General features: G+C 33.6%; 1 protein-coding gene across 1 annotated transcript in view; it reads right to left on the minus strand.

The window, feature by feature from the left end:
• LOC136038052 (uncharacterized) overlaps positions 1-26127 on the minus strand; it is an 87151-nt gene that overhangs the window by 20749 nt on the left and 40275 nt on the right. The window contains exons 6-9 of the mRNA XM_065721004.1: positions 21177-21455; positions 9230-9553; positions 7570-7757; positions 4251-4360 (exon numbers count right to left, since the gene is read on the minus strand). Of these exons, the coding sequence (XP_065577076.1) occupies positions 4251-4360; positions 7570-7757; positions 9230-9553; positions 21177-21455 (901 nt within the window). The remainder of the gene's footprint in view (positions 1-4250; positions 4361-7569; positions 7758-9229; positions 9554-21176; positions 21456-26127) is intronic.

Raw genomic sequence — 26127 nt, forward strand, 5'->3', positions numbered from 1 at the left:
CTTATTTCGTTCGCTTATTACACAAGAACTATCAGTGCATGCTATTGGACCGATTAATTGGAGTTTTTTGAAAATTCCGAACATGGCTACAATGCAAAAATTTCTAAAATTCTTGAATTTTATCATCGGCGGAAAACCATAAAACCAATTTTAAGGAAATTAAATAAATAGAAAACACTAATAAACTATTCCAAATGAAAAAATAAAACAATGGTGTGTGAGATCTTATTTTAAAATAGGTGCATAGATAACACAGTTACGGGCAGTGGTGGTTTTAAGCCTGGTCAGGGGGAAGGGGCTGTCCCCCAAGTATTCTGATATCTGACATTACATTATTTTTATTTTATATAAAAGACATACCTGTGGTATACCTTGCCCCCCCCCCCTATTATGAGGCCTAAAACCGCCACTGGTTACGGGCATATATAATTAAGAAATCAGGACAAAGATTTATGAGGTAGTTAGTGTAATTAGAAACGAATTGCAGCAAATTTCTTACAGTGTGAATTCACGTTGATAATGCATTGAAAATCACTTAAATATTTAATTGAATATACTCTGAAATAGGAATGAACTTGGAGCACCAACAAATATTGGACTCCTCAAAAATATGGTGCATAATTTTGGAATTATTTTCTTGGAGTAAAGAAAAGTAATACGATTAATCATAGGACAAATCACAAATATATAAGCCAAAGGCTTATAAGCCATATTTCTAGTATAAAAAAGCACCGCATTTCAATCGATTTTGGTTTTAAAGACTTATGAACACAACCAGAGGGCTTTGGAAGAATTAAAAGAGATGATAATACTTACTTGATGTCAAGCCTAGGCAATGTTTTAATTTTTGAAGAAACATGAAGAAAAGGGTTCGGATGAAACAGAACAGGTCAGCAAAGAACAAGAGGCCTGTTTCTGTTCTGTTTTGTGTAAAAAAAGAAAACACCTGTTATCATTCAGAAACAGTTGGGGTTTTTTCCTACCAGTTTCTCCTGTGGATAGGAGAAAACGATCCCAAAGAGTCATTTATACCTTGATTACTATATAAAATACACAATAAAATGTTGAAAGCTTAGGTGTCAATGTTAACATCTAATATTTTTTGCAAAATGTTGGTTTCCTATAGAATTCTTGTTTGACTCCATGAATATGATTTCTTTACGGGATTTAACAAAGGTACTATGAATTACAAAAGAACCCAAACCATACTCAATTAACATTTGGATATGAAGAAGCACTTAGCAATGCTACGAAATTCCTAATAAGTTCTGCAACAGCAGCATCTAGCATGATCCAGTGGCATAATTTCATGAAAAATCCTGAGGGGGGGGGGATTGGAGCCAATTTTTACAAATAAAGTAAAAACTATAATGAAAAAAAAATGAGCCATGTAGTACCACAAAGGTAAATGTTTACTAGAGAAAACTAACTCGTTTCTTTTGATGCTTGAATTATACAGGCTTATCTTAGTTTTAACAAGATTTTCCAAAACTATATTTCAGCTGGGGGGGGGTCGAACTGGGGGCTCAAGGGGGAAGCTGCCCCCTGCCCCATATTAAATTATGCCCCCGATACAGTCATTGGACAAATGTCAGACACTCCTAATGGAATTGTTGCCACTGTCGAGTATGAAAAATTTTGACAGGAGGTCCCTATATTTTTTGTTCGCAAAATGTAACGATTTTCAAAGTCGGATTCCACCTTTTTTTTATATATATAGTGGTGTATAAGGACAATAGCAACTCTCTTTACCTTTTTTTTTTCAAATATATCCTGAACAGCGGACACCTTTAGGTTACTTAACATTTACTTTTTTCAGATTTATTAGTGGTAGAGCAAGCTCAGCGTGTTCCCTGTACCGCACTCTAGTCTACTGACCGGGTCCCAGCTCCTCAATATTCTTCTGTATACCTTTCATCATCCTCTTCCCCTCAATCATTGAAGCACAACTGAATCATTTTCGTTGGATTCGCAAGCAAACCTGCTTTCACTTTGCGAGTTTACGCGTAATGTGCTCACATAAGAAAAAAGTCCTTGGAGGAAAAAAGAGTAGGGAAACAAAACCGGACAAAACAGGAAACAGTGACGGAAACAGGACAAAATTGATATTATAAAAGAAGAAACACAAAAGAGCAAATAAGTTAAAAATAGGTCATCTCTACGTCTTCTTGTGTTTAAACTGAACAGAAACAGGCACCCTGAAAACAGAAAACAGAAACAGCACCCATGCTTTTCAATATGGACATGATTTCAGACAATACTGCGCATTCATGTTAAAAATAAAACTTAAAAAATCTAAAGACCGGAAATATTTCTCGCAAACTACTATTTTAAATTCTGCTTTGCAAGCGAGAGACGGCGAAACCTTTGCTGGGTGAAAGTTCTATTTTAGCCTCTTGTTTATTTTGGAATCCGGAAAATTAGCCATCAACTTCCTTGGAGAAATATTTCCCCGGGTGGTATGGAGACATTGTATAAACTTTGGTCTTTGACAGTATCAACATGTTACAGACACTCTCATCCATAGGGAAACTTTCTACAAGGTTTTTCGATCATTGGAAAACCCTCTATCATGAAAAGTAAAATGTAACAACTCTAAAAACGATTTACTTTTTTTTTAATATTGGAGCCATTTCCAGGATTTTGTTCGGGGGAGATTTCTCTTTAGAGAGGGATTTTACAACAACATAAAACTTTAGAAAACATATTAAAATTTAATTATATGTATTTTTTTCACGTAGGAAAAGAATTTGGGAGGGAGGTGGGTTCAAACCCTGCAACTCAACCGCCCCCCCCACCCTTCCGGATACGGTCCTAAGAACCTCAGAAGTTTTTTTCTCCTTGCTTCCTAGGAAAATTCTTTTTAGTTCAAATGAACAATTCAAGTGTAAAGTGGTTAATATAATAAAGGTTTTGACAAATTGTGTATATCTTTTTGTAGTAAATAAATGAATGGGATGGAAACAAACACAACTTAGAAACAATAGGGAAATTTTCCCAAGACAGTGGAATTCAATTCAGTGAATATTTCGGCCCTATATCCAAGGGCCGTCTTCAACACAACTCCAGAAAAAAAACGAAGTTCAACAAGGACTCAAAGTTTTTATTCTTTTTTTTAACATTTTTAGTTTTGATTGGGACGGATTTTCAAAAATGTAGGGGAAAAATTTAGGAGCGATCACACTGCCCTTCCATTTATAATTAAAACGAAATTAAATAAAATAATAGGTATAACTATTAAACCAGTGATCAATTGAAAAGTATATTTATGTTAATAGAAGGGCCGAGTGTTTTGGCTTTACATCCGGAGGCCATTGTCAACGAAATAGAAAGATAGATTACGTAGTAAACACATGAAAGAAAAGAAAATAAAAACTTGAAAAGAAACATTACACAAAAAAGAGTTAAGACTAAAGGATTTCACCTTTTGAGATGTTAAACTTTTACATTAGTTATTTGAGTTTATTTAAGCTAGGTTAAGGTAGGATTTCAGCTTTTGAATACTTTGAAATGTTATTTTCGAGGCACCAGTCTGATTCTTAATTATGTAATTCCAAACGAAATACTTCTAATACTGAGAAATAATAATCTGAAAAAAAAAAAATCATTGAAAAAAAAATTCTTTTTAGAAACTAATTTAACGAGCATCGTATACTTATCATGCAATATAAACAAAAAAGCATAAGCTATTCTTTTGAACTGCCATCCTAACGAGACTGTCTAAGCGTCACTTAGGCCAAAAAAGTAAGTTTAAGTGAAACTAGTTTGCAGACATTTATTAACAGATTTTTGTGTTATTTTGTTTACTTTTTAAAACACGACTAGTACTACTACTACGATACAGAAAAACCATCGCATCATAAAGCCCTATGAGTTTCTTCGGTATATTCACCTTAATAACCATCACTCTCAGATGGAGGAGACCTTCCGACAATCAGGTTTGAACTGCGGTTCTCAGGTTTTCTAGGCCAGTTTCGTCCATTTTATTGTCACAATAATATAATTGGGGGGGATGATGGTATACAGATTAGTTAGAAAACCAAAGCAGTATGGAGGTAACCACAACAGTATTACAAAAGTAAAAAAAAAAATATTTTGTGTCCAAAAGATTGTGTCCTTGCGACCCAGCTACAACTCTCAGCAGCCCTGTTCTTCCCTCTCTTTTTTTTTGAAGTCAACTAATACAAAATAAAGGACTTACAAAAGGGTATTAATGGGTATTACATAGGGTATTAATGGCCAAAACTTACCATTTTTTCTGATTATAATAGGTCGCACTGATTCTGTTTCTTCGAGCTCTATAAACTCTCTATTACTTTCTGTATCAATCGGTATTATGACTCCTTTCCCTGTTGAAAACCTAAAAAAATAGTAGACATTTACAACTTACTTTTTGAAGAAATTTAAGTTTCAGAAGGTAATCGTTACCACATAGTAGTAAAGTTACCACACAGTAGACTACCCCACCAAAGGTGAGGTAATCTACCAAAGGTGAGGTGAATTTTACCGTAGGCATTTCCTTAGTAGAATCTCAAATGCACAGCATAAAACTTCGTATTTCTAAAGTTAGGGGCCTAAAAGTTTTATAAAGGGCTCTCAGGCCGCCAGAATCTGATGCTGCAGTGCTTATGAAGATCAAGTTAGTTTTGCTAAGGGAAGGGAGTCTTCCGCCCCTAATCTGAAATTACACACACTTAAGCTACTAGCTTTTAACGGTGCTGTGCAAGGATGTCTTTTTTCTCTTATTCACGGGCAATCACTAGTTCTAATGCCATTTTAGGAGCCGAAAGTGATCGGAGGACAAAAAAACGATTCCCCTACATTTTATCGCCTCTAGGGCTATCATGGCCAAACATAACGTTGAGTCAAAACTTTAAGGTGGTTATTTTAATAGAGATTTGAACTAAAAAAGAAACTCAAAATATCAATGTAATATTAATTACATAGCAACTTTTTTTAAAAAAATACAAAAGCTAGTAAATAACAGAGAAATCATATGCCAGAAGAATAAATGATGAGGCAAAATAAAAAGGATAATAGTTTTTTTTTTAACTTGAAAAAGTAGTAAACTGAATTTTTACAATAACGATATTTAGTACATCAGGAATGTATTTATTCTAGTGTTTTTTTTTTTTTTTTTTTTTGTTTTTTTAAGGAGCAAAGTATGAATAAAAAGGAAAATAAAGAAAACATTTCCCAGAACAAGAATAGGTGGCAAATTGAAAAAGATATAAAAGATTTTTTTATTTAAAAATTGATAAGCTCCATTTTGAGAAAAGAAATAGTTTATTTTACTTGACATTTTTTTTTAGGATGAAAATGTTAAGTGTTAAATGTTAAGCAAACGAAAAAGGAGAGGAAAAATAGATGAAACAGAATAAAAGAATAAAAAAGAATAAAAAGAGAATAAAGAATAAAAGAATACGAGAATAAAAAAGAAGGACAAATACAAAAGAAATAAGAGATTTTTCTATGACTCAAAAGAGCTTATATATAGAGGACCTTCATTTAATGTTGTTTTTTTTAAGTACAAAATAGGAAGGAAGGAAAATATGCAAAATAGGAAGGAAAAAAAGGAAAAACTGAAGAATCATCTACATGAACACTACAAAGGAGGCTAGGTAAAAAAAAAAATAAAAAAAATGCTAAGTTAAAAATCGAGAAGCTCTTTTTCAAAATAACAGGAACAGTTCTTACTACTCAACAAGCAATTTTTTTAGAGTCAAAGCAGAAGCAAAGATAAATATAGAAAACAACTACTAGAAGAAGAAACAAGGAGGTAGAGTAAGCAGGAGATATAAAAATTCATTTATTGAAACAAGCGATAAAACCTGTTTTTAAATAGGTATAGCTCTTTTCGCCATGACCTTCATTTTAATGTTGTTTTTTTTTTAGGTACAAAATAGGAAGGAAGGAAAATATGCAAAATAGGAAGGAAAAAAAGGAAAAACTAAAGAATCATATACAAGAACACTACAAAGGAGGCTAGGTAAAAAAAAAATACTAAGTTAAAAATCCAGAAGCTCTTTTTCGAAATAACAGGAACAGTTCTTACTACTCAACAAGCAATTTTTTCAGAGTTAAAAGCAGAAGCAAAGATAAACATAGAAAACATCTACTAGAAGAAGAAACGAGGAGGTAGAGTAAGCAGGAGATACAAAAATTCATTTATTGAAACAAACAATAAAACCTGTTTTTAAATAGGTATAGCTCTTTTCGCCATGCATCGATAATAGCTTTCCCATTTTGTATTAAAACTAGAACATAACAAATGTTTTGCATAGAAAATTGTTTTTTATTAGTCAAACCCGGAAACTTTCTGTCATTGGTCAGGAGTATTTATAATAGTTTTTTTTGTATGCTTTTGGTATATCTAATTATTTATTGCTTCCTGATAAGTTTATACTCCCCTTTCCAAGTACCTCCAACAAACTTTCATTACCCCCATCCTTCAACACTTTTTCACCGCTTCCTGCCGGAAAATAAAAAGGTTTAGCAAAACTCAAAAAGTGGTTCCAAGTGGGATCAAACAAGAGACATAATACGTGTAAAGTAGACGTAATGGCCACTACACAATAGAAAACAATCAATCTCTTCCAAATTACGAGTGACTTTCGAGAATGGTCAAATTTTTCACCGAAGCACTTTATAGTAAAGAGGAGGAAAAATCACGTAGTACTAGCAAGTGTAATTTAGCTAGGAGAATTGCAATTTGACCACCGAAATAACAACTTCACACAGTATATTTTCATCCAAATTGTAGCAGTAAAAAAATAGAAAAATGGGGTTTTACTGTATAAATGACAGACTAATCAAATTTGAGCTTCTTCTTCATAGGCACGGCGTTTGATTACGAGCTATGAATTTGAAGAATTTAAACTTTCCATAAACGAACACATAGCTACTCTATGCATCTATAAGAATTTAAAAAGTATTTTCTAAACATTTTTCATACATATGTTAAATCCTCAATAAACTGCTTGCAAATGTTTAAAATGCATTATCAAATCAACATAGGTACTAATCAATATTTCATCTCGTAGGATGCTATGTATGAAATTCCACATACATCTTTAACTACTAAAGTTTTTCTAGGAATTATCTTTAGCAATATTTCTCTATAAAATGTCAAAAAAAAAAACTCATGATCTCCTTTAACGATAATTAAACTTTTTTTTGAAACGACTGAGATATTTCTTAGAATCACCTTTTGCAATATCTTTGGAATTTTTAGACACACTCTTTGAATACCAAAATTCTTAAAATACTCTTTGGCCGCAATGTAATGTAGTAACCAAAGTATTTAGTTTTTTTACGCATATTGCCGAAGTAACAAAGGTACCATTTCAGAGTGACTGCTAAAAACAGCCTAGAGATAGTGCTTATAAATTATATTAATTTATTAATATAATTTATCTTATAAATTATTTATAAGATAGTGCTTATAAATCTATATACAAATATAGAAAGTGCTTATAAATTCATGCCATGCATTGTCAAAATAACCGAGGTATCATTTCATCATGACAGGTAAAGAATTAGGCTTGGGATAAACTATCTTCCACTTACTTTGAAGATTGTGTAGAAAGGGTCTCAACTGAATTTTCAAGCTCCCCTAATTCTTCAGGCCCTTGAAAAGGAGGGACAGCACTCAAAGGAGGGCCACTATGTGTATGTCCAAAAACAAAACTTCTTCCATTGGATGTGTGCGATATTGCTGCAAGAACTAATCCTTCTTCGTCAGAATACCAGGCGGCCTAAGTAGGATAAAAATATATATTTAATTAGCCAAAAAAAAGTTCTTGGGCCTCTTGGCTAGAAAAAAGCTCGTACCGCCGGCTTTTTTATCGCCTCTTTCCGTTTACTTACTTGGTACAACCAGCAATTCAGACCTCCACCACTCATACTCTTGTAATTGTGACGTCACACTACCGTTTTTTTCAGTTGAAAATTATTTGGGGGATTTTATGATCTATTACCCTTCCCCCACCCATCGCCTTATTTATTTTTTAGCATTGTTATCTCCTAAGTAGAGGCTACATTCTTTCACAATTTAAACCCGATCTGAGATTATAAGTACCACACCTCAAAATCCCTCCCTGACTTATCAAGCAAATTCAAAGTTAGCATTGCACAAGGATGATAAACCCGAAAGATTCAAATTGATAGGCACAGTCGTTATCGAGATATAACTGCTCTTGTACATAAATTGTTTTGATCGTGAACGGCCAAAATCATACCCCCCCCCCCAATCCACTTATATATCCAAAAAAAAACCTTTTCTTGAGGTTTTCATTGAGAAATACCCTTTTTGGTATTTTCTTTGAAGAAAATAAATAAAAAGAAACTGTCATATCCCCTAGATTCTGAATAGTTTATTTTTTTTTATCCCCCTCATCCCCGAAGATTTTCTGAATTGGTACAAATCCCCGCGTTAATCACTGTGTTTGTCATATCTATTATATATATATATATATATATTATATATATATATATATATATATATATATATATATATATATATATATATATATATATATATATATATATATATATATATATGTATATATATATGTATATATATATGTATATATATATATATATATATATATATATATATATATATATATATATATATATATATATATATTTCAATTATTAGTGATTATTTTGCCCCCCCCCCCATTTGCAGCAATTATTTTATGGAAAAAAAATCTTCTAGGCGGGAGCTACTTTTTTTTTTAAATATCAGCTCAATCAGAAACAAACGGTCCCAACGTTATACACGGGAAGAAAATCTTACAGTAGAGGGGGGGCATAACAGCAGTATTTTTTTCTTTTTTTTATTGTTATTAGTGACAACGATCAGTTGCTCATATGATCAAGGTTTTTTTTAAGCATCCAAAACACGATGAAAAGAAAAGTACCAGTCAAAATCTCAATTTACAGCGATTTCTGTAAATGAGAAGAGGACATTTAATGTACATCCGAAAAAAGCTGGAAATCACGAAGCCTCATGAAAATCGAATACTGGAAGTATTTGAGAATCAAGTTCTAGAAAGCAGATTAAACCAATCGATAAAGATATTGGGTTTTCAAGGTTCAACATATTACAAAATGTTACATAGCACCTTATTGGATGGTCACAATCAACATACACATGGTAAGCCTGTGCAATAATTAAATAATCTGAAATAATATGATTAGAAAGTTAGTTCAAAGAGCTTACAGGATCCAATTCGTCCCCTCCAGGGGAGAGCCGGTAAACCAAATATCCATTATTAGATAGCCTTCCATTATGACTGATGTGTCTTGTAACTCCACTAATTTCCCTTGGTCCCCACTGGGATGTCTTTGACAGTGGCAAGCTCAACTTTTTTAATTCTCTAAGCACTCGGCGCTGTAAGGTTATGTTATCCATAGATGAAGTACAAGGGATACTAAGCTGCTCGATCGTGTTGTTGTGCAGGTAACTAATCTGAGAGCAGTTGTTCATATCCATCAGCTGCACCGCTGCACCAAGAGTAGACATCGCTCGGACTATGTAGGGGACCTAAAAATTGTACAGAATGAAATCAAAAATAAATTTGGGGCTTATCTATATAATCAATCATAATTATTAATCAATTAGTTCATTATTAACCAATTATTAATCAATTAGCATTAATCAACATAGTCATTCTTTCAAGCAGGCATTATTGATCATTAATAATTAATTATTAATCAATTATTATTATTATTATTATTATTATTATTAATTAATCAATTATTAATTGGTTAATTAATTATTAATTAATTATTAATTAATTAATTATTATTAAGCAGGCAGGCATTATTAATCAATTAGCATTAATCAATATAGTCGTTCTTTCAAGCAGGCATTAACACACCGTTTTTGTTTTTTGTTTGTTTTTTTTTTGCAGAGGCGGGGAAAATCGTTTAAACATTAGATGAAAGCTGAGATTTAACCAAGGCCGTATCTAGGGGGTTAAGGGGATTTGAATCCCCCTTCCCCGGAATGTTAGTCTGACTCATAAAAACGTAACAAAAATGAACATAAAAAAGCTTTTTTATGCGTTTTAAAAGTTTTTTGTAAACCTTTCGCTCGAAAAAAAAAATCCTGGATACGATCCTGGTTTTAATCCCTTGTTAGTATGTCTCAGATTTCAATCATATTCTTCTGCAAATTTTTAAATAGAATACAAGTTGATGTAATGTATATTCTATCAGGGCTATCTACCAGATAGAATATATTCTACATATTCTATATATATTCTACCAGAGCTATCACGCTGATATATTTAAACATTTTGCTAAACTAAAACAAAACTATTAAACCGAATCTATCAAATTTGAAAAATTAAACGATCTTTTAGAGACTGAACGACGATGGACATATGCTGATTAGAACAACACATGTCTTCAAACAAAAGCATCATTCCGTTTTATCCTGCACTTCCGTAACTTTTCAAAAATGAGAGACACATGCTAAGATTTTCCCCATTTCCTCAATTTTCATTAGGTAAAAATTTAGAAAAGCATGGTTCAACCCTAATCTTGCGAGGAATTCCAAATATTTTCTATTTATTCCATGACATTGTGATTACCTTGTTTTAAAACCAGAAGTTCATTAATTTTTGGCTATGCGTATTTCCTTCTTTGGATAAACGACAGAAAAAAAACACATTGTTGACAGAAGGACTAAAGATGTAGATTCGCAGCTATGTTAGGTTAGGCAAGTAGGCCTACTGGGGAATTCTATTTGAGATGTGGAGGAGGCTACTCAACTTTGAAAAAACAAAATATATGCGAAATACCCCTTCGTAGTAACTAAACTAAAGAACATTTAGGTGTTAATATGAAACTTAAAGGACGTTAAATGTTTAGGTCATTTGATTAGTCAAAGTGAGGAATGTAAAAAACCCAGCGGAAGTACAATGGGGACAAATAAAAACCCAGCTAGTCATAAAAATGCTTTAAGCATAAGAATCTAGAGACGGCCCAAATATAATGCCCGGTAATCATTATTAGATACAACATATTTAAGGGGAGTGATACAAGCTACCGTATCCTCTATGTGACCTATCACTAAAGGTAGAAACGGTTTTAAGCGAAGTTATTGAACGCTGGAAGCTCACACTCCGTTGCTTTTGTGATGCAGTTTCGCAAGCGGCCTTTTTGCAACCAGGACGACTAATTCTAAAGGACACGAATACAATTCCTAAAGAGGCAAATATCTGCACCCTCTTAAAGCATTAAGGGGTCTTTTGGGAGAAAATTAAGCCAAGGAAAACTTTCTGAATCACAACATTTTTTACAAGAAAACTCTCTGTTTCTCTGTTCTTCGACACATTTTCCCAAGCTAATTCCCATTTTGCATCACTTTGCTTTAATGTATATCTACCTTGTATGAATTTGCCGTGTAAAATTTCTTTTCACAGAAAAGGGAAGATTTTTCTCATTGCAGTACGCATATTGAACAACATTAATTGAACGTAGGTCAATTACTAAGTTAATCAATTAGATACGTTGTAATTATTGTATACATTGTAGGGTCCACGTTGAAACAGTTAGAATATTGATGCTACCTCATTTACAAAGGAAAACTTATGGTATTGTTTTGTGGATATACTTTGTCAGGAGGGGTCACCACATTCTACCACCTGGTGTACATCTCAGAGTGCCACGTGCACTGCAGAGTTCCGCCTCGCGTGGCTTAGTTACCGAAATGCTTGGCAGAGTTGCTCCACGTTTGGCAAGTATCACCTGGTGTAAGTGATTTCTGAAAGACGGCAGTCCCTCGGATTGTCATTGTCATTGAAAGTTTTAGAAAGCATTGACAAGTAATAAAAATATTAAGGTCTATAACTTATCTGTATACCAGAAAATAAATAGACTACCAGCGTATGTAGATTAAGACAGTAATGAAATTTTCCTTAGTTTTCTGAGGCTTATTTCCGAAATAAACCTTGAGGGACAATCAATTAATTAGTTTATTTATAATCAACACAATACAATCTTAAATAATGGCAGAGTGTCTTTAAGGAACTAATATCATTGTATTCACTAGTCCCGTGATCTAAATATTCACCAAGCTAGAAGTATGATATAAACTGCTTCACTGAGAATAATTTTAATTTGCTTTAAAAACAGGAAATTTTATTATTTTACTTCTTCTCAAAAAAAATAGAGCACAGAGCTCCCAGATAATTGAAATTAAAAAAAAATCGCATGTAAGCTACAGGTATCCAGATAATTGCACAGATGAGATCATATTTCTGACATATTCTCAAAATATTTTTCAATCTAAGAAAATCCAAACCAAATTTTTAAAATATAATTAGGTAAATGGATAAAGCTGAGTCTCAGCTCAGCTACCAACTGATAGCTAAACTAATGTGTATCTTATTTCAACATTTTCGGAGGTCAACCCAACGATCTTATTTCTTTTTCTAAAAAAATATGTTTGTATATTTTTATATCAAAAATATATATCTTACACAATAGACTCAGCATGGCCCTTAATTTAGCTTCTAAGTGTGAATTAAGGTAATTAAAGTACAAAACAAATGCTACTAAAAGATAAATGTTAATGTTTCTAAAATATTTGAACCGTATCCATGGCAATTCTGAATACATTTGAAGCTGGAACTTAACAGCGTTTAATAGGATATCTAATATCCGGTTATTATAACAAGAAAAACAAATGAATTCATCAGTTTATTGCGGATACGGAAGTAATTTCCCAGTAAAGCATGGTTCCTGTCAGACAGAAACCAGTCGCCATTCATGGTTCCTGTCCTTTCCACGTTTTATTCATTATTATCATTACTTTTGATTACTTCATTTCATTTTTTTCATTATTTTTTTTTTTCATTCATTTCATTACTATCATAATTTTTCCTTCCAGAAGGCATTAAAAAATAATCTACCAATCCCTAGATAAAAGAATTTTGTTTTGGCAATTGAAATTCCTATTTTCTCTAGTTGACGGACGCAAATTTACACGAAACCCCACTGGAAACAAATGGAGGGAGAAATTTACTCTTCGTCATAAGACCAGTTTAATAGTGTATTCCATCCATAAAAAATGTTAAAACGAACACAAATATGTGTTTGAGCCAAAAAAGTATATTTTTCAAGCTTTCTAGGACAAAGTGACTTCCGTATCAGAAAAGAGGCCTTTACTTCATTATAATCCTCAGAAATGTGATTAGATCCACGGCGTCTAGCCTGTCCACGTCTCAATCACATTGCTATTGTCTGTTTTGTAATTCCATAGGTATAGATCATCAACGATTGACATAGTACTTTAATATTAAGACAGCAAATGTATTTAAAATTCATACTTTTTTTATTAATAACGTCTACGCTTCACTGTAATTGCCACCCCGCCTTCTACCGCTAGTATTTGTAATATACCGTTTTTATTTAAATAAATTCTTGCTATGCATCCTACATTTTCAGGAATTGGTGCCACAGTCAAACACTTCCTTACATCTCCCCGAGAAATTGACCACCATCTAGCAACAACAACCGGTGCAGCTGAAATGCTGCCCACACTTTATTAATTGACTTAGCCACCGCTGCGCTCCTTATTGCGCAAGCACTTTAAGCATTGCCCCAAATGCCAAAATTAAACCAAGCCCAGCAACCTAACTTGTAGGGCTAGCATCTTGAAATTGTAATTGACCCATAAATAAAGCCATTTGATACATTTTTTTTTCAGTTGCGAGTGTTCGTTAATATCGTCATAAGTATTTGAAAATGAGTTGCAAAGTGAGAAAAATGTAAAAAATCGAGTGGATTTACCAATTGGTCGCACTTTCTGGGGCTCTATCTTTCATTGCATGACCGTATCCAGAATTTTTTTTGGAGGGGGGACAAAGGTATTTTTTTTTGGGGGGGGGGGGGGTTACAGAAAATCAAAAAACGTATTTAAAAAACTTATATTCATTTTTGTTACGTTTTTACGAGCCAGACAAACATTTCATGGGTGCGTGTGTCAAACCCCCTAACACCCCTGGATATGATATTGCTTCACTGATGTCCACTTAGCGGTGTTATTGGTATATATATATATATATATATATATATATATATATATATATATATATATATATATATATATATATATATATATATATATATATATATATATTATATATATATATATATATATATATATATATATATATATATATATATATAGCCTATTGCAGCGGATAAAGAATGTGTGAAAGGAATTTCGAAGAGACTAAGGTGTATAGTGATAAGTGATTACCTGATATGAATGAATGAATCGCGACAAAGCGGAAACGAATAAATTAATGTTAATGAACCGGTCTGTATAAAGCGTCGGATATTAACTAGCAAAAGCTACCTGTATATGCTGGTGATGTTCAGCTTTTATTATGACACATAAGAGATAGTTAACATTATCTATTGAGAATCGAATCAGTTCGGCTCATCTTGCGACAATGTATGAGTGACTGGGTGTTTGTTACACCCCTTCAAGTTCTAGTTTTTAAAGTCATCAATGTTGTTTAATATCACGGTGGCTCACATAATCTTGTTCGAAAATTCGTCTAGTTCGTTCTTTGAGATGACAATGTCTTTTTTTAAGATCTTAGTCAACAAATGAAGCCGCTTTGTTCAGTGGCACTACAATTTTTTCATAATTTTCTCTTTTGAATACTTGAGATAAAAAATTGGCCCAACCAAAACCTTTAGAAGCTTCTTTTCGCTGTAGTAAAAAATTTCAGAAATACCAGATGTAGCCTACCCTGTAGTTTTGGGCATACAAATTTATTGTAATAACAAGTTCCATACGTTTAGAACATCTTGAAATCATAGAAGATAGGTAGGTATGGCTGATTCTACCTCATGAGGTTTAGGAGATCAGTCATAAGTGGGAAAATATACACTTTAAGAACCTCTATCAAGGACTACCAACAATAAATTACTGAACTTATTCCCAACCGATGGGTCACTGACTTTCAGAAATCACGTACAACAGGTGGTGCCTGGCAAAGCGTACTTCACGTTTCAGAACTGTGCCAAGCGTTTCGAAACTCAGCGTAACAAATGGTATGTCGAGATATACACCAAACGGTGTGAAATTGGAGACTCTTCGTTCCTAACACCCAAACGAAACATATGTGGATTACTAATACCCAATATGATTTCATTATACCCAATAAAACTCCATTATTCAGCTATAAACTGTAATTTTTGGAGATATTTACAGATTAAAAGCCTCCAACAAAATTTCTCCCACGCGAAGCTTAAAAATCTTTTTTTTTCTGCTGCAAAGTTATGAAAATGGGAGGTACGTCCTTTGATAACAGTCACGACGATACTCTTTCCATATTATTTATTCTATTAGTTTAGTTTCATGCTGCAGCGATCTCCTTTTAAACATATATTTCAGCAGTTGGTCCGGTAAGTTATTATGATTTTTCATAATAGAGTTCAAGGGTCCAATATTAATGCGTTATTTACCTAGACGAATGTGTACAATTATTAAATAAAGTTTATCTAGCTTTTTAAATAAAGAAAAATTGATACTCATCTGTTAGCCAGTACACACTCCAGAATTTAGATCTATAAAATCAAACAATAACCGGTTTATTGCTGTTTGTATACGGAGACAATTAGCTTCGGCTCAGTGGAAAATTATATTGTAGCTATATTTTAATAAATATTTAGTTGGTATTTTGGTTAGGTTAGGTTACATTTTGCATGCATCCCTGCTATACTTACCCCCCCCCCCCCACCCCCAAATATGCAAACATACAACCCAAATTATAGATATCCTATCTATCTCCAAAGCGTCTCCGTTGTTTCATCCCTGTAGCTGTAGGTCCAAATTCTCGTGTGTGTACCAGCTGACAGATAAGTACCGAAAATTTTTCTCTTAAGTCTACAAAAAGTATTCCACTAGTTTAGTTTCACGGCTTACCGTCATTTCGTGTCATAACTGTTGCGCAGGCAAGTTAATATAATTTCTCTGCATGATTATAGATTTCTTCTTCAGCCACTTTTCCTTAATAAATTTTAAGGAATGTTAATTACCTAGACATCTATGTAACAGTAAAATGACAAAAAACAAAACAAACAAACAATAGAGCAGTTAATCGGGGAAAGGGGGGTTGTTCCTTAGTTTTCATCACCACCCCCAACCAGATTTTAAAAATACCCCTTTTGGGGTATTTCCATTGAAAACTGCCTTTTTTATATTTCACTCATAAGACTGAAAAAAATGACAAGTTTGTACCCCTCTAGATTTTGAAAAGTAATTTTTACACACACACACACACACACACCTAAATGTTCGTGAATTGACGCCATTGAAAAAAAAAAAAAAAAAAAAAACAGTAATTTGAACATATATCCTTTTTTCTTTTAAGCATCCCGTGGATGACAAAATGAGTAAACGTAGTGACTCGAATTGAAACATGACCTTAGCCGAGTGAACATTAATTTGCAGAAGTGAACATGCTTCAAAACATCATGAAACGAATATTATCTTGAAGTAGATTTGGCATGACCTATTTGGACTGTAGATCCGTTCCTGAAAGTGTTTTCACAACTTTCTAAGATTTAATCAGCCAACGAGCCTTGGTACGAAACCTAAAGGCCCATTCACAATAAGATTTTACTAATACGGACATTCAGCTAGCGTCAATTAGCCAATAGGATGTTGTCATCTTATAGTGGCGTTCAGGAAACAGGTGGGGGGGGATTTTAATTGTATATTTGAATGCGTTTTCATCTGTATTCTGCCTTTTATTTAAGCATATATATATATATATATATATATATATATATATATATATATATATATATATATATATATATAAAGATGTAATAAATAAATTATGAATAACTGAGAACCAAAAATAGTATGCCTTTAATGTATGTACAGTTAACAAAAAGCGATCTGTTAATAACCAAGTAGTTGTGGTTTAGCTTAAGCTTTTTTTTATCCTTTTCTTTAATATTTCTATGGAAGAAAAAATCTATGGAAGAAAATATTTCCATGGAAGAAAAATTTCTTTGCTTTTCTATGGAAGAAAAAGACGCATTCCACGTGTGTAAACAGTATCATCACGATTGAAGTTTAGTAAAATTTGCCAATGAGATGAGATTTCCGTGGAATTTGAATTAAATAGATGAATTTGGTTTTTCTTATGAAGATTTAAAAGTCAGTATTTTTTAATAATGACCATTCAGAAGTCAAACGTTTACTTCCATAAGACAAGCAACAGTGACAATTCAAAATGAATATACATACACTGCTTGTTTTTACTTAGGGAATTCTACCAAATATCCTGTAATATAAAATGTCCAGGATATTTAGTCTTTGCTTATTTTAGCATGGAAAAGTGTTTAAGTACATTGGAAGATCATAAAAACAGAAAAAAAGGTTAATTATACAAGAAAGTTATTCTAGCACATGATAAAAATTGTAAACAACATGAGATTTCGGAGAGGAGGGCTCTTTGCATATTTGCCAGGTTGAACTTAGTTCCCCCACAAATTCAATGCCAAAAATATAAAATCAAACTGCTACATCAGGATTAGATCAACTAATAAGAATTGGGCATAAGAGACAATTGATGAAGATTGAGTTGAAGAACTCATCTGTTGTCTCTCGCTTTTTTTTGCTCCAATTCATCTGGCTTTCACAAAATTTATTGACGGTCAAGCATTTATACTGCAATTATTTTGTCCACGCTTGAAAAATCGTCTTTTTATTGTATAAAAACTCATCTTTGAAAAACCAAGTGAAAAAATATAAAGCAGGTATGAGGGATAAAAATTCTGAAGGGGTTAGGGCTGGAGCTTAAAAGAACAGTTTGTTTTTTTTAGCACGCCATGATTTGCCGTGGAGAGAATCCCTCAAATGTCGATAGCTTACATATGTCATTATTGGAGAGTTATAAAATCTTGGAGTGTCTCCACGGCAGTTTTCATTAAACATTGATTAACAATTTTAAACAAATGATTAATAAAAAACTAATTTGTAAATATGTAAGGTTTGTATTAATCTTCCCTCCTATCGACCCAGTAACCAGAGATTGACGTCTCCTGTACAAGCAAGACATGAAATGGGGCTAAATTAAAATTCGTTTACCTGATAATTATCGAAATAAGGAAAAAATGAAATCATATAAAGCCTCCATAGAAAGATAATCTTACAAGATGAAATTATACTGTGGAAAATTCTATCAATAACATGCAAGTTTCTAGCTTTTTAGGCTGTACATTTTCTCGAACTCTCTCAAAATATTTTTTTGTCTTAGAAATCGAATACTAAAACCTGCAAAAACCTTAATTGTGTTTAGAACCAAAATTATAAGTTATGTCACTTTAGAGAAGAATGTTCAACTGGTAATCCTTGTTTCAGGCAAAAATCTTCCAGGCGTATGATTTTCATTCACTTCATAATTAATGTTGGGCAACACAGTTTTGGTGATTTGTATGTTATATGCAGCTCTCAATGCAATGTAAAAACGTAAGAACTGACCAGTTTTCAAATATTTTTGGTATGCAAGCAACGTAGGACTTCCTATTAATATACTTCGATGAATCAGGTACAATATTGGTATGCATGTTTCCGGGATTATTCGGAGGTATATCATCTAACTAAATATGAGCTGTTAAGAAAAAAAAGATTGACAGATCTAATTTTTCACTGCTTCGGCGTTCCAGCTACAGGTCAGAATATATATTTCTCCCCTATATACATATATATATATATATATATATATATATATATATATATATATATATATATATATATATATATATATATATATATATATATATATATATATATATATATATAATATACTTTTTGAAACAATAAAAAGCTTTGGCGTAAAGAGCGTGGTGTTGAAGAACGGACAGCTCCTTTCATATATAGATAATTGTGTTGCGGAGCAACACTACTGCTTTCGTAGTTTTTTTTTTTTTTTTTTTCACCGTGATCAACGACCTGTAGCTCCGAAGTGGTAAGAGTTAAAAATTTGAGATTTTTCAGAGGGAAGGGAAACGTGAAACAGAGTAAAAAAGTTCCAGAGAAGTTCCTAAAATTTCTAACAGTTTTCTATAAAAAAAAAAATAAAACCGTTTTTTCTTAGAAACTCTGCGTTCGATGTTTGGCGTCAAGTTAAGACGACCCTAGCTTCGGAAATAAACTTGTTAGAAATACAGTTATGCTGAACTCATGTAGAACTTTCATTTGTCTCTTCGAGAACCGGAGCACAAAATTCCGTAGCTCTTACAGATTTTCCGGAAATAATTCCGGAAAAGTCCATCTCGTTCCGATTTTTTTTGGAATTTTCTCAAATTTTCGATTTTGATGTTTCTTATATTTTTATCGAGTAGTGCTATGAAAAGTATGCAAGAAGAAGTGAAGTTTTCTATATACCAAGTTGCTTCGTTCTCTAAGAAATAATTTCCGAAGTTTCGACGTTCTAGAGGTAACTTCTGTTCTGGACCAGCTAGAATTTTTTTTCCAACGCGGTTCGACAGGTCTCGATCTCCTAACAACTGGAGCTTACAATAGTTTCTCCGAAATAGAATTCCTTCTTTGGGTTTTTCTATTTGGGTTTTGTCATGCCCTCGGGGCAATTTAAATTTTTTGGTGAATTTGGTTTGTTTTATATTTTCCTAGTTTAGACCATCAAAAGTTAAGCAGAAAACTATAAGACGTTATTTCCGTATCTCTTTCAGATTTCCCGGAAATAGCAACTGTGTCCCGTAGGGCACAGTTGCACGTGTTGCTCCGCAACTGTGCCATAAGGAACAGGGCACAGTTGCTGCAACACTTCCCGTTGCACAGGCAATGGAGGTCTAGTTTCTGTTCGTTTTAAGCTTCAATGTCGCTCCTTACTTTCATTTTAAATAAAACGTATTTTTTTTAAATTTAATGTACAAGTTTTCCTGCAAACGTAGTTCGGTTTCAGAACTTATTAGTCCTTGATTCCCTTTTAAATTCACCGTGTATCTTATTTTTGCCACTGTATTTTTTCCACTTGGGATTTCTTAGTCCATTTACATGGTTTATTTAACCAGCTCGTTCTTCAAGATCATGTGTTCATAATCCCGGTCCTTGCTTTTTATGAATGAATCTATGATGTAAGTTTTTTGAGGCGCTTTGGTAAGGTTAGGAAAAATGAGGGTCCATACTTATGCCCAATGTTTGGATGTATAAATGAAAGTGTCTTTCATATTGAAACATTGACAGATTTAAGGGATGAAATTCGGGTGTGCGCAATATAATAAAGATCGTAGGGTTGAACCATGATAAACAGTTAGATTGGGGTGAACATTATTATATTATGTGGCTGGGAAGATACCTCAGCGTAAGTACTGAGAATCTTGGATATTATAAGCATTTGTTTCGAAATTTGTTTATTTTGATGAAGTGCTCAGTAAAATTCTAAATTCTTTCTAACTTGAGAAATAGCTAATTTAGGTGAATGAAATTTGCAGGAATGAATCCCTGGCCTAAAATATACCCCCAGAAGTTGTTATCAAGTCACTAATTCAGCCCTTCCTTTATTCTTCGAGTTTAGAAGATTGCATATATGATTGGCGTATAGCCTATTTACCGAAATTTTGACAAAAGCTGTTTGGGTTTTCAGTCTCTTTTTGTCGACTTTCGTTTCTGAAAATGCAATTCCTATTGTTCCAGCAGGATTTTAAGTCAGATTAGGGCTCTTTTTTCAAAATTTAAGGAATAGATTCTCAACTCTTCAAAAAGTCATAAAACATGATTGAGGAAAGGACTCAAAAGACTTGTTTTGTGCCTTATTTGAGCAGTAGATATATTTCTCACGGCGTTGATTTTATGACGTAAATACTGTAAAAGGTTATTAAAGGTTAATGTCCTTTGGAGGGAAGGGGTAGAGGTGAGTATTTCAAGATACCTTCCCCTGAAATCACTGAGGCTCTGGACTCAATCCTGAGAATTTAACTCAGCTTCCTCTACTAATTTCCAAGAAGGACTAAAGCTCTTCATGTAATCTGAAAATCAACTGTCCATCTATTTGTTAATAGTGGTTAACGTTTTGTTTGCTGCAATGGTACGGTTGCTTATATGGCATCACATTTAGTGTTTCACAAACCTAATAAAAATTAAGAAAAAAAGAACCACATACCTCTGGATCTTGCTTGAAGTTCTTCTGCAAGGACTTCCCTTTTGATTGCATATAATAGTCCTTAAACCCTTCCAATACAGGCATATGGGGTTCAATTAGAAAGTGAGTAGTCCCAAGATTCATTGACCAATCACGAGCAGCCACTTTGTCAACTGAACCTAAGCATCCAAGAAGCCATGTACTCTGTTCTGATTGGTAATTGCTATGTCTCTCAAGCAGTATTACCAGCCGCGCCATTTCATGTGGTTCAAGAAAAGCGGCAATAGCCTGATCTTGGTCCTAGAATCAAAAAATAACTGAGCATACTGCAATTTCAACAACTTGGTCACTCAAGCAATAGACCTTTATCCTCTTTCTTTGTTTCAATCACATGGCTAAACGCTCATAGTTGAAAGGGTAAGATAGAGGTTGAAATGATAATTCAGATATGTCAAATAAAAAATCACATTTGGAAAATTGGGAATTTTGTTATTTGAAAAGAACCAACTGGCACTCAATGTGAATTCCAACTAGTATGACTAATTAAAAGCAAAATTCTCGATAGTATTCAAATAACATTAACACCAAATAACTGATGATTCACCTCCGAATCTACCTAAAAAGAAATACAATAGTACATTATTAAAAAAGGAAGATTCTATTTATTTTAAATATAATTTTTAAATAACCGAAGTGAACCCATGTTCTGTTCAGTTATTAAGTTGGGATACTAGGATTTTTTTGGGAGGGAGATTATTTTTGTGGGGGGGGGGGGTAAAATTTTTCTAAAAATGCATCAAAATTGGCGTATGTATATTTTTGTTACATTTTTACGAGTCGGACAAAAATTCTACGGAATGCGGTTCAAACTCTGAACCCCTCCCCCCCCCCCTCCTGGATACAGCTTTGCCATGAATATCTTCGACTACTGGATAAGGGTGATACAGGCTGGCAGCTTAGATAGATGTCAGCCAAGGCCCTTATGACGCTGAAATTTCACTAACAAGTCTATTATCCACCACGAAACTAATTAAGTGGGCTCATTAAATCGTCTAGCATCGTAAGCCTCTCTTTCGATCAAGACATTCCTTTTATGAAATAGATTTTGCGACAAAAAATAGTTACACTCGCTCTTTGGATTTCTAAGATCTCCTTTTTCAAACAAGATCTCCTCAACTTTCTTCCTCTCCTTTTTGCTTTTTTTTCCTATCTCAAAAACTTTTCACTGTGTAAGAAAAGAAAAAATGAACTTGAATATTATACATACATACTTGTACATTATACATTTATCTGTGTGCCTATTTATTATATATACGAAATCATGTGTAATTAAATGAGTTAGTTTTATGGTATTACGTGCCTTATTATGTGTTTTCTAATTTTTTAATGTGTTCAGTGGTGTAATTTCGTCAAAATCCTGGAGGAGGGGCGGGGGTAATTTGGAGCCAATTTTCCCAAAGCAAGTGAAAATGACAGTAAAAATTGAAAAATGAGCCGTATAGTAGCAAAAAAGGAAGACATACTAAAGAAAACTGATCCGTTTCTGTGGATGCTTGAATTATGCAGGCTTATCTTAGTTTTGACAAGATTTTTGGAGAAATCAAATTTCAGTTGGGGTACAAACTGGGGTCTGGGGGCGTTAAGCCACTCGATGAAAAATTACGCCCCTGAATATGTTCATTATTTGATTGTTATGTGCTATGTTTTCTTTTTGTTATGTGTTATTAGCATGTGTTATGATTCTGTGCGCAAATGTTGTTTTTTTTTCTGCCATAGCCCAAAGAAACCTTTTTTTTGCAACAATTATCTATCAAATTTACATCTACACTACGTTTACTTATTCACAAAATTACAAGAAGCCGAAGCATTTCGGTTCCATTAGAACAAACAATAAACTACCTGGATTCAGGTAGTAAAAACCACATAAATTCAAAAAGGCTGATCTAACCATCCTAATAACAATAAATGAGTTAGTTGAATGATGTGGAAGACGACCTCATGCGGTTTATCAAGACCTTCATTCTACCTTCATGAAATACCATTTTTCGATAATTAATCTTTTTTTCTCGAGGAAAAACGAATATGAAGAAAGCGGCCATATCTTCCCCTAAAATCATAGGGGTGGCTCAGATAAGGAGATGGAACGACTGAGAAGAAAAGAGGAGGGACAGGCAATAGATCACAAAGGAGGGAGGAGAGACTAACGTTTTAAAAAACTTAGTTTGGTGTTCCTCATCTTGAAGATGCTTGCTCTAACAACATGTACAGTTATTGACAGTTATTGCAAGCGCAAGTGTAGTTACATACAAGTGCAGTTATTGTCTCATTACTTAATTAATGAAATAGTTTCACCATCTAATATATAACTAAATACAAATGGAGTCGCAAAAAGAGCACTGATTGATCCTGCTCGAGCAAAATTGAAAAGAGACGAGTACGTTCATGTACGTAGCGAAGAATTTATAGAGGGCGGGGGGGGTCAGAACTTTTCCTAAATTGCAGATCTATAAAAGATTCGCTGGGAAGAATATTTCATTTTTACATAAACTCTGGATGGGGATTATACACCAGTAATTTTCTACGCAATGACCAGATTTTATTTAGCTTATTTTATTTATTTATTTTATATACTTGGTTAAGCCAAAACTGTGTTTTATTTATTATAAATCTACTTTCAAAGAACAATTCCAAGTTACCACTGGTCATAACCATGACTATTCAAAAGCAAGAAAATGTGGAGAAGACTTTTATAGAATCAGGTTTTCGACCAGATAATTTTTCATCGTCTAATCTAATCTGACATCAACCTTACTATAAAAGAACAGCTTAAAATGACTGAAGTAAAAAGGCTGATATAGAACCTTGAAAACGGTTACAACTCGTCACTCTGGCTTGTGAATAATCAAGACAAATGATGGGCGGTAAATGAGTTTGTATAATAAAGGACATCAACTATGTCGTGACAGAGGTTTTAAAATAAGCAAAACAAAAACTGAAATAGAAGCAAATCCAGATTGACGCCCTAAGCCCTACTTTTATGCAATTCATGGCACTTTTTACTGGCATGACAGCACAAAATTTAAGGCTAAAAATCTAACAGTTTCACATACTAAAGATAACTATAAAATTAATATGTTGTGTTCTTCTTTCTGTTTGAAGTTTCTAGCCAAAGTTTCAAGAACTTGTTCATGGCTAAGTTTTGCATGACTCGGTCAGGCCCAGATTTACCAATATGCCCAGGCCTAGGGGCGCGCACAAGAGAGAGTGAGAGGGGGGGAGATGACTGGGGACGCAATAAATAATCACTGAGTGATCATTTTCTAAACAAAACTGGACTGATATGATTTATCGTCAAAGTGCCAGGTACACACCACCATAGCGCAGCCTATTTACAGAAAAGTAATTTTAAAACACATAAATTCCGTGGCCACTTATAAACTGTCAGGTGTCTCCCCAGAATGGCAGCTGAGATTTCGGTATCACCTCTCTCTTCCATTATTTTGGTTTCTCAGTTACGCTGTATTCAGTACTTCCACTATCCCCGAATTTTCGGAAATTTCCCTGAAAAACTTGCAAAAACGGAGCGGCGAAAACGCTTGGGCTTAGAAGCGTCAAGGCTTTAAATCCGGCCGTGGGCTGTGGCTCAGTGTTAAAAAGTTTTAAGAAAGTGCGGACGGTATAATATTTGTTTGAATCGATATGTTAGCTAGAAGTTCGGTGGTATTGAACACCCATTTCCAAAAAAAACTAAATTTGAATTTTTTTTCAGAATCTTATAATACGAATGTTAAACATAACCCCCCTCCCCGAAATAGTGATTTACTAATATGAAGCTTGCAAATTATTAGTGGATTAAAGTAAAATTGCACGAAGTTGGAGAAACCTGATCAGGATCAAAATGATTTGTATAAACTACCGTTAATTAAAAGAATTAAAGGACTAAATGTCTTGGACTTCTTATAAAAGTATAGATGCAGATACGCCCCTATTAAGGTAATTTCCAGCACAGTTCAACAGTCCATTGTACTACTTATTTATATAACCTATAGCAAAAACACCTTGGCAAGCATTGTATGACCCAAAGACCATGTTGTATTTTCACTTATGATGACCAACTATAATTAAAGGTCTCGCGACTCTCCCAATAATAACCAGCAAGCGAAATTACCATAAGCAATTACGAATTGGTACACAGTACTTGCCAAAAAGCGTTTTTCTGTGCAGATTGGCGATGCTTAGATTTGTCATGCTACAATTTATTTTTGGCAATTTGAAAAAGATTTATACTAAAAAAATTAGGAATAGTCGATCAGGACGATATCATCGATGAATGGGTGTGGTCAGGCATGTAGCCAAAGGATTGTCTCACAAAATCTCTCGACTTGCATCGTCTTACAACAGTGGCTGTGATTATTTCTTTTTTTTTGCACTAATGAAAAAAGGCACAAAAAAACTTGCGAAATTCTAAGTCGCAGAATCTTAAGTATATTATTTATATAAAAATGTTAAAATTTAATTAAACTAAATTTACATGTCATGTTGATAAGATTTATATATAAAAATACATATCAAATCAGAACCATGGATAACGTCAAATGGGTCAATCCTAGAGAAACAAATAAAAATACTAAAATTATTTAATACTCAGAAAAATGTGGTACTTTTCAAGCAAGACACTTTTCGCAAATCACCCCCTCCCCAGGAGAATGTTCAGGCTTAGCGCTCTCACCACAAATGCTTCACTAGTATCTATACCCGTAATATGTCATCTTCAGTTGTGATAACGCACGACGATTTGTTAGGAGAGACTCGGGGAACGGCCCACTTTCAACACAAGGTATACATCTCAGAGCGCCAGATCTGCCACACAATTCTACTGCGCGTAATACAATCCCCGCAACGCCAGTTACAGTTCCCACAACACTTGGCCCACTTTGGCCATGATTAGAACGCAATTCCTGGTGTACCTGAT

The sequence above is a fragment of the Artemia franciscana genome, chromosome 17, assembly GCF_032884065.1.
Source record: "Artemia franciscana chromosome 17, ASM3288406v1, whole genome shotgun sequence".
In the NCBI taxonomy this organism is placed as follows: domain Eukaryota; kingdom Metazoa; phylum Arthropoda; class Branchiopoda; order Anostraca; family Artemiidae; genus Artemia; species Artemia franciscana.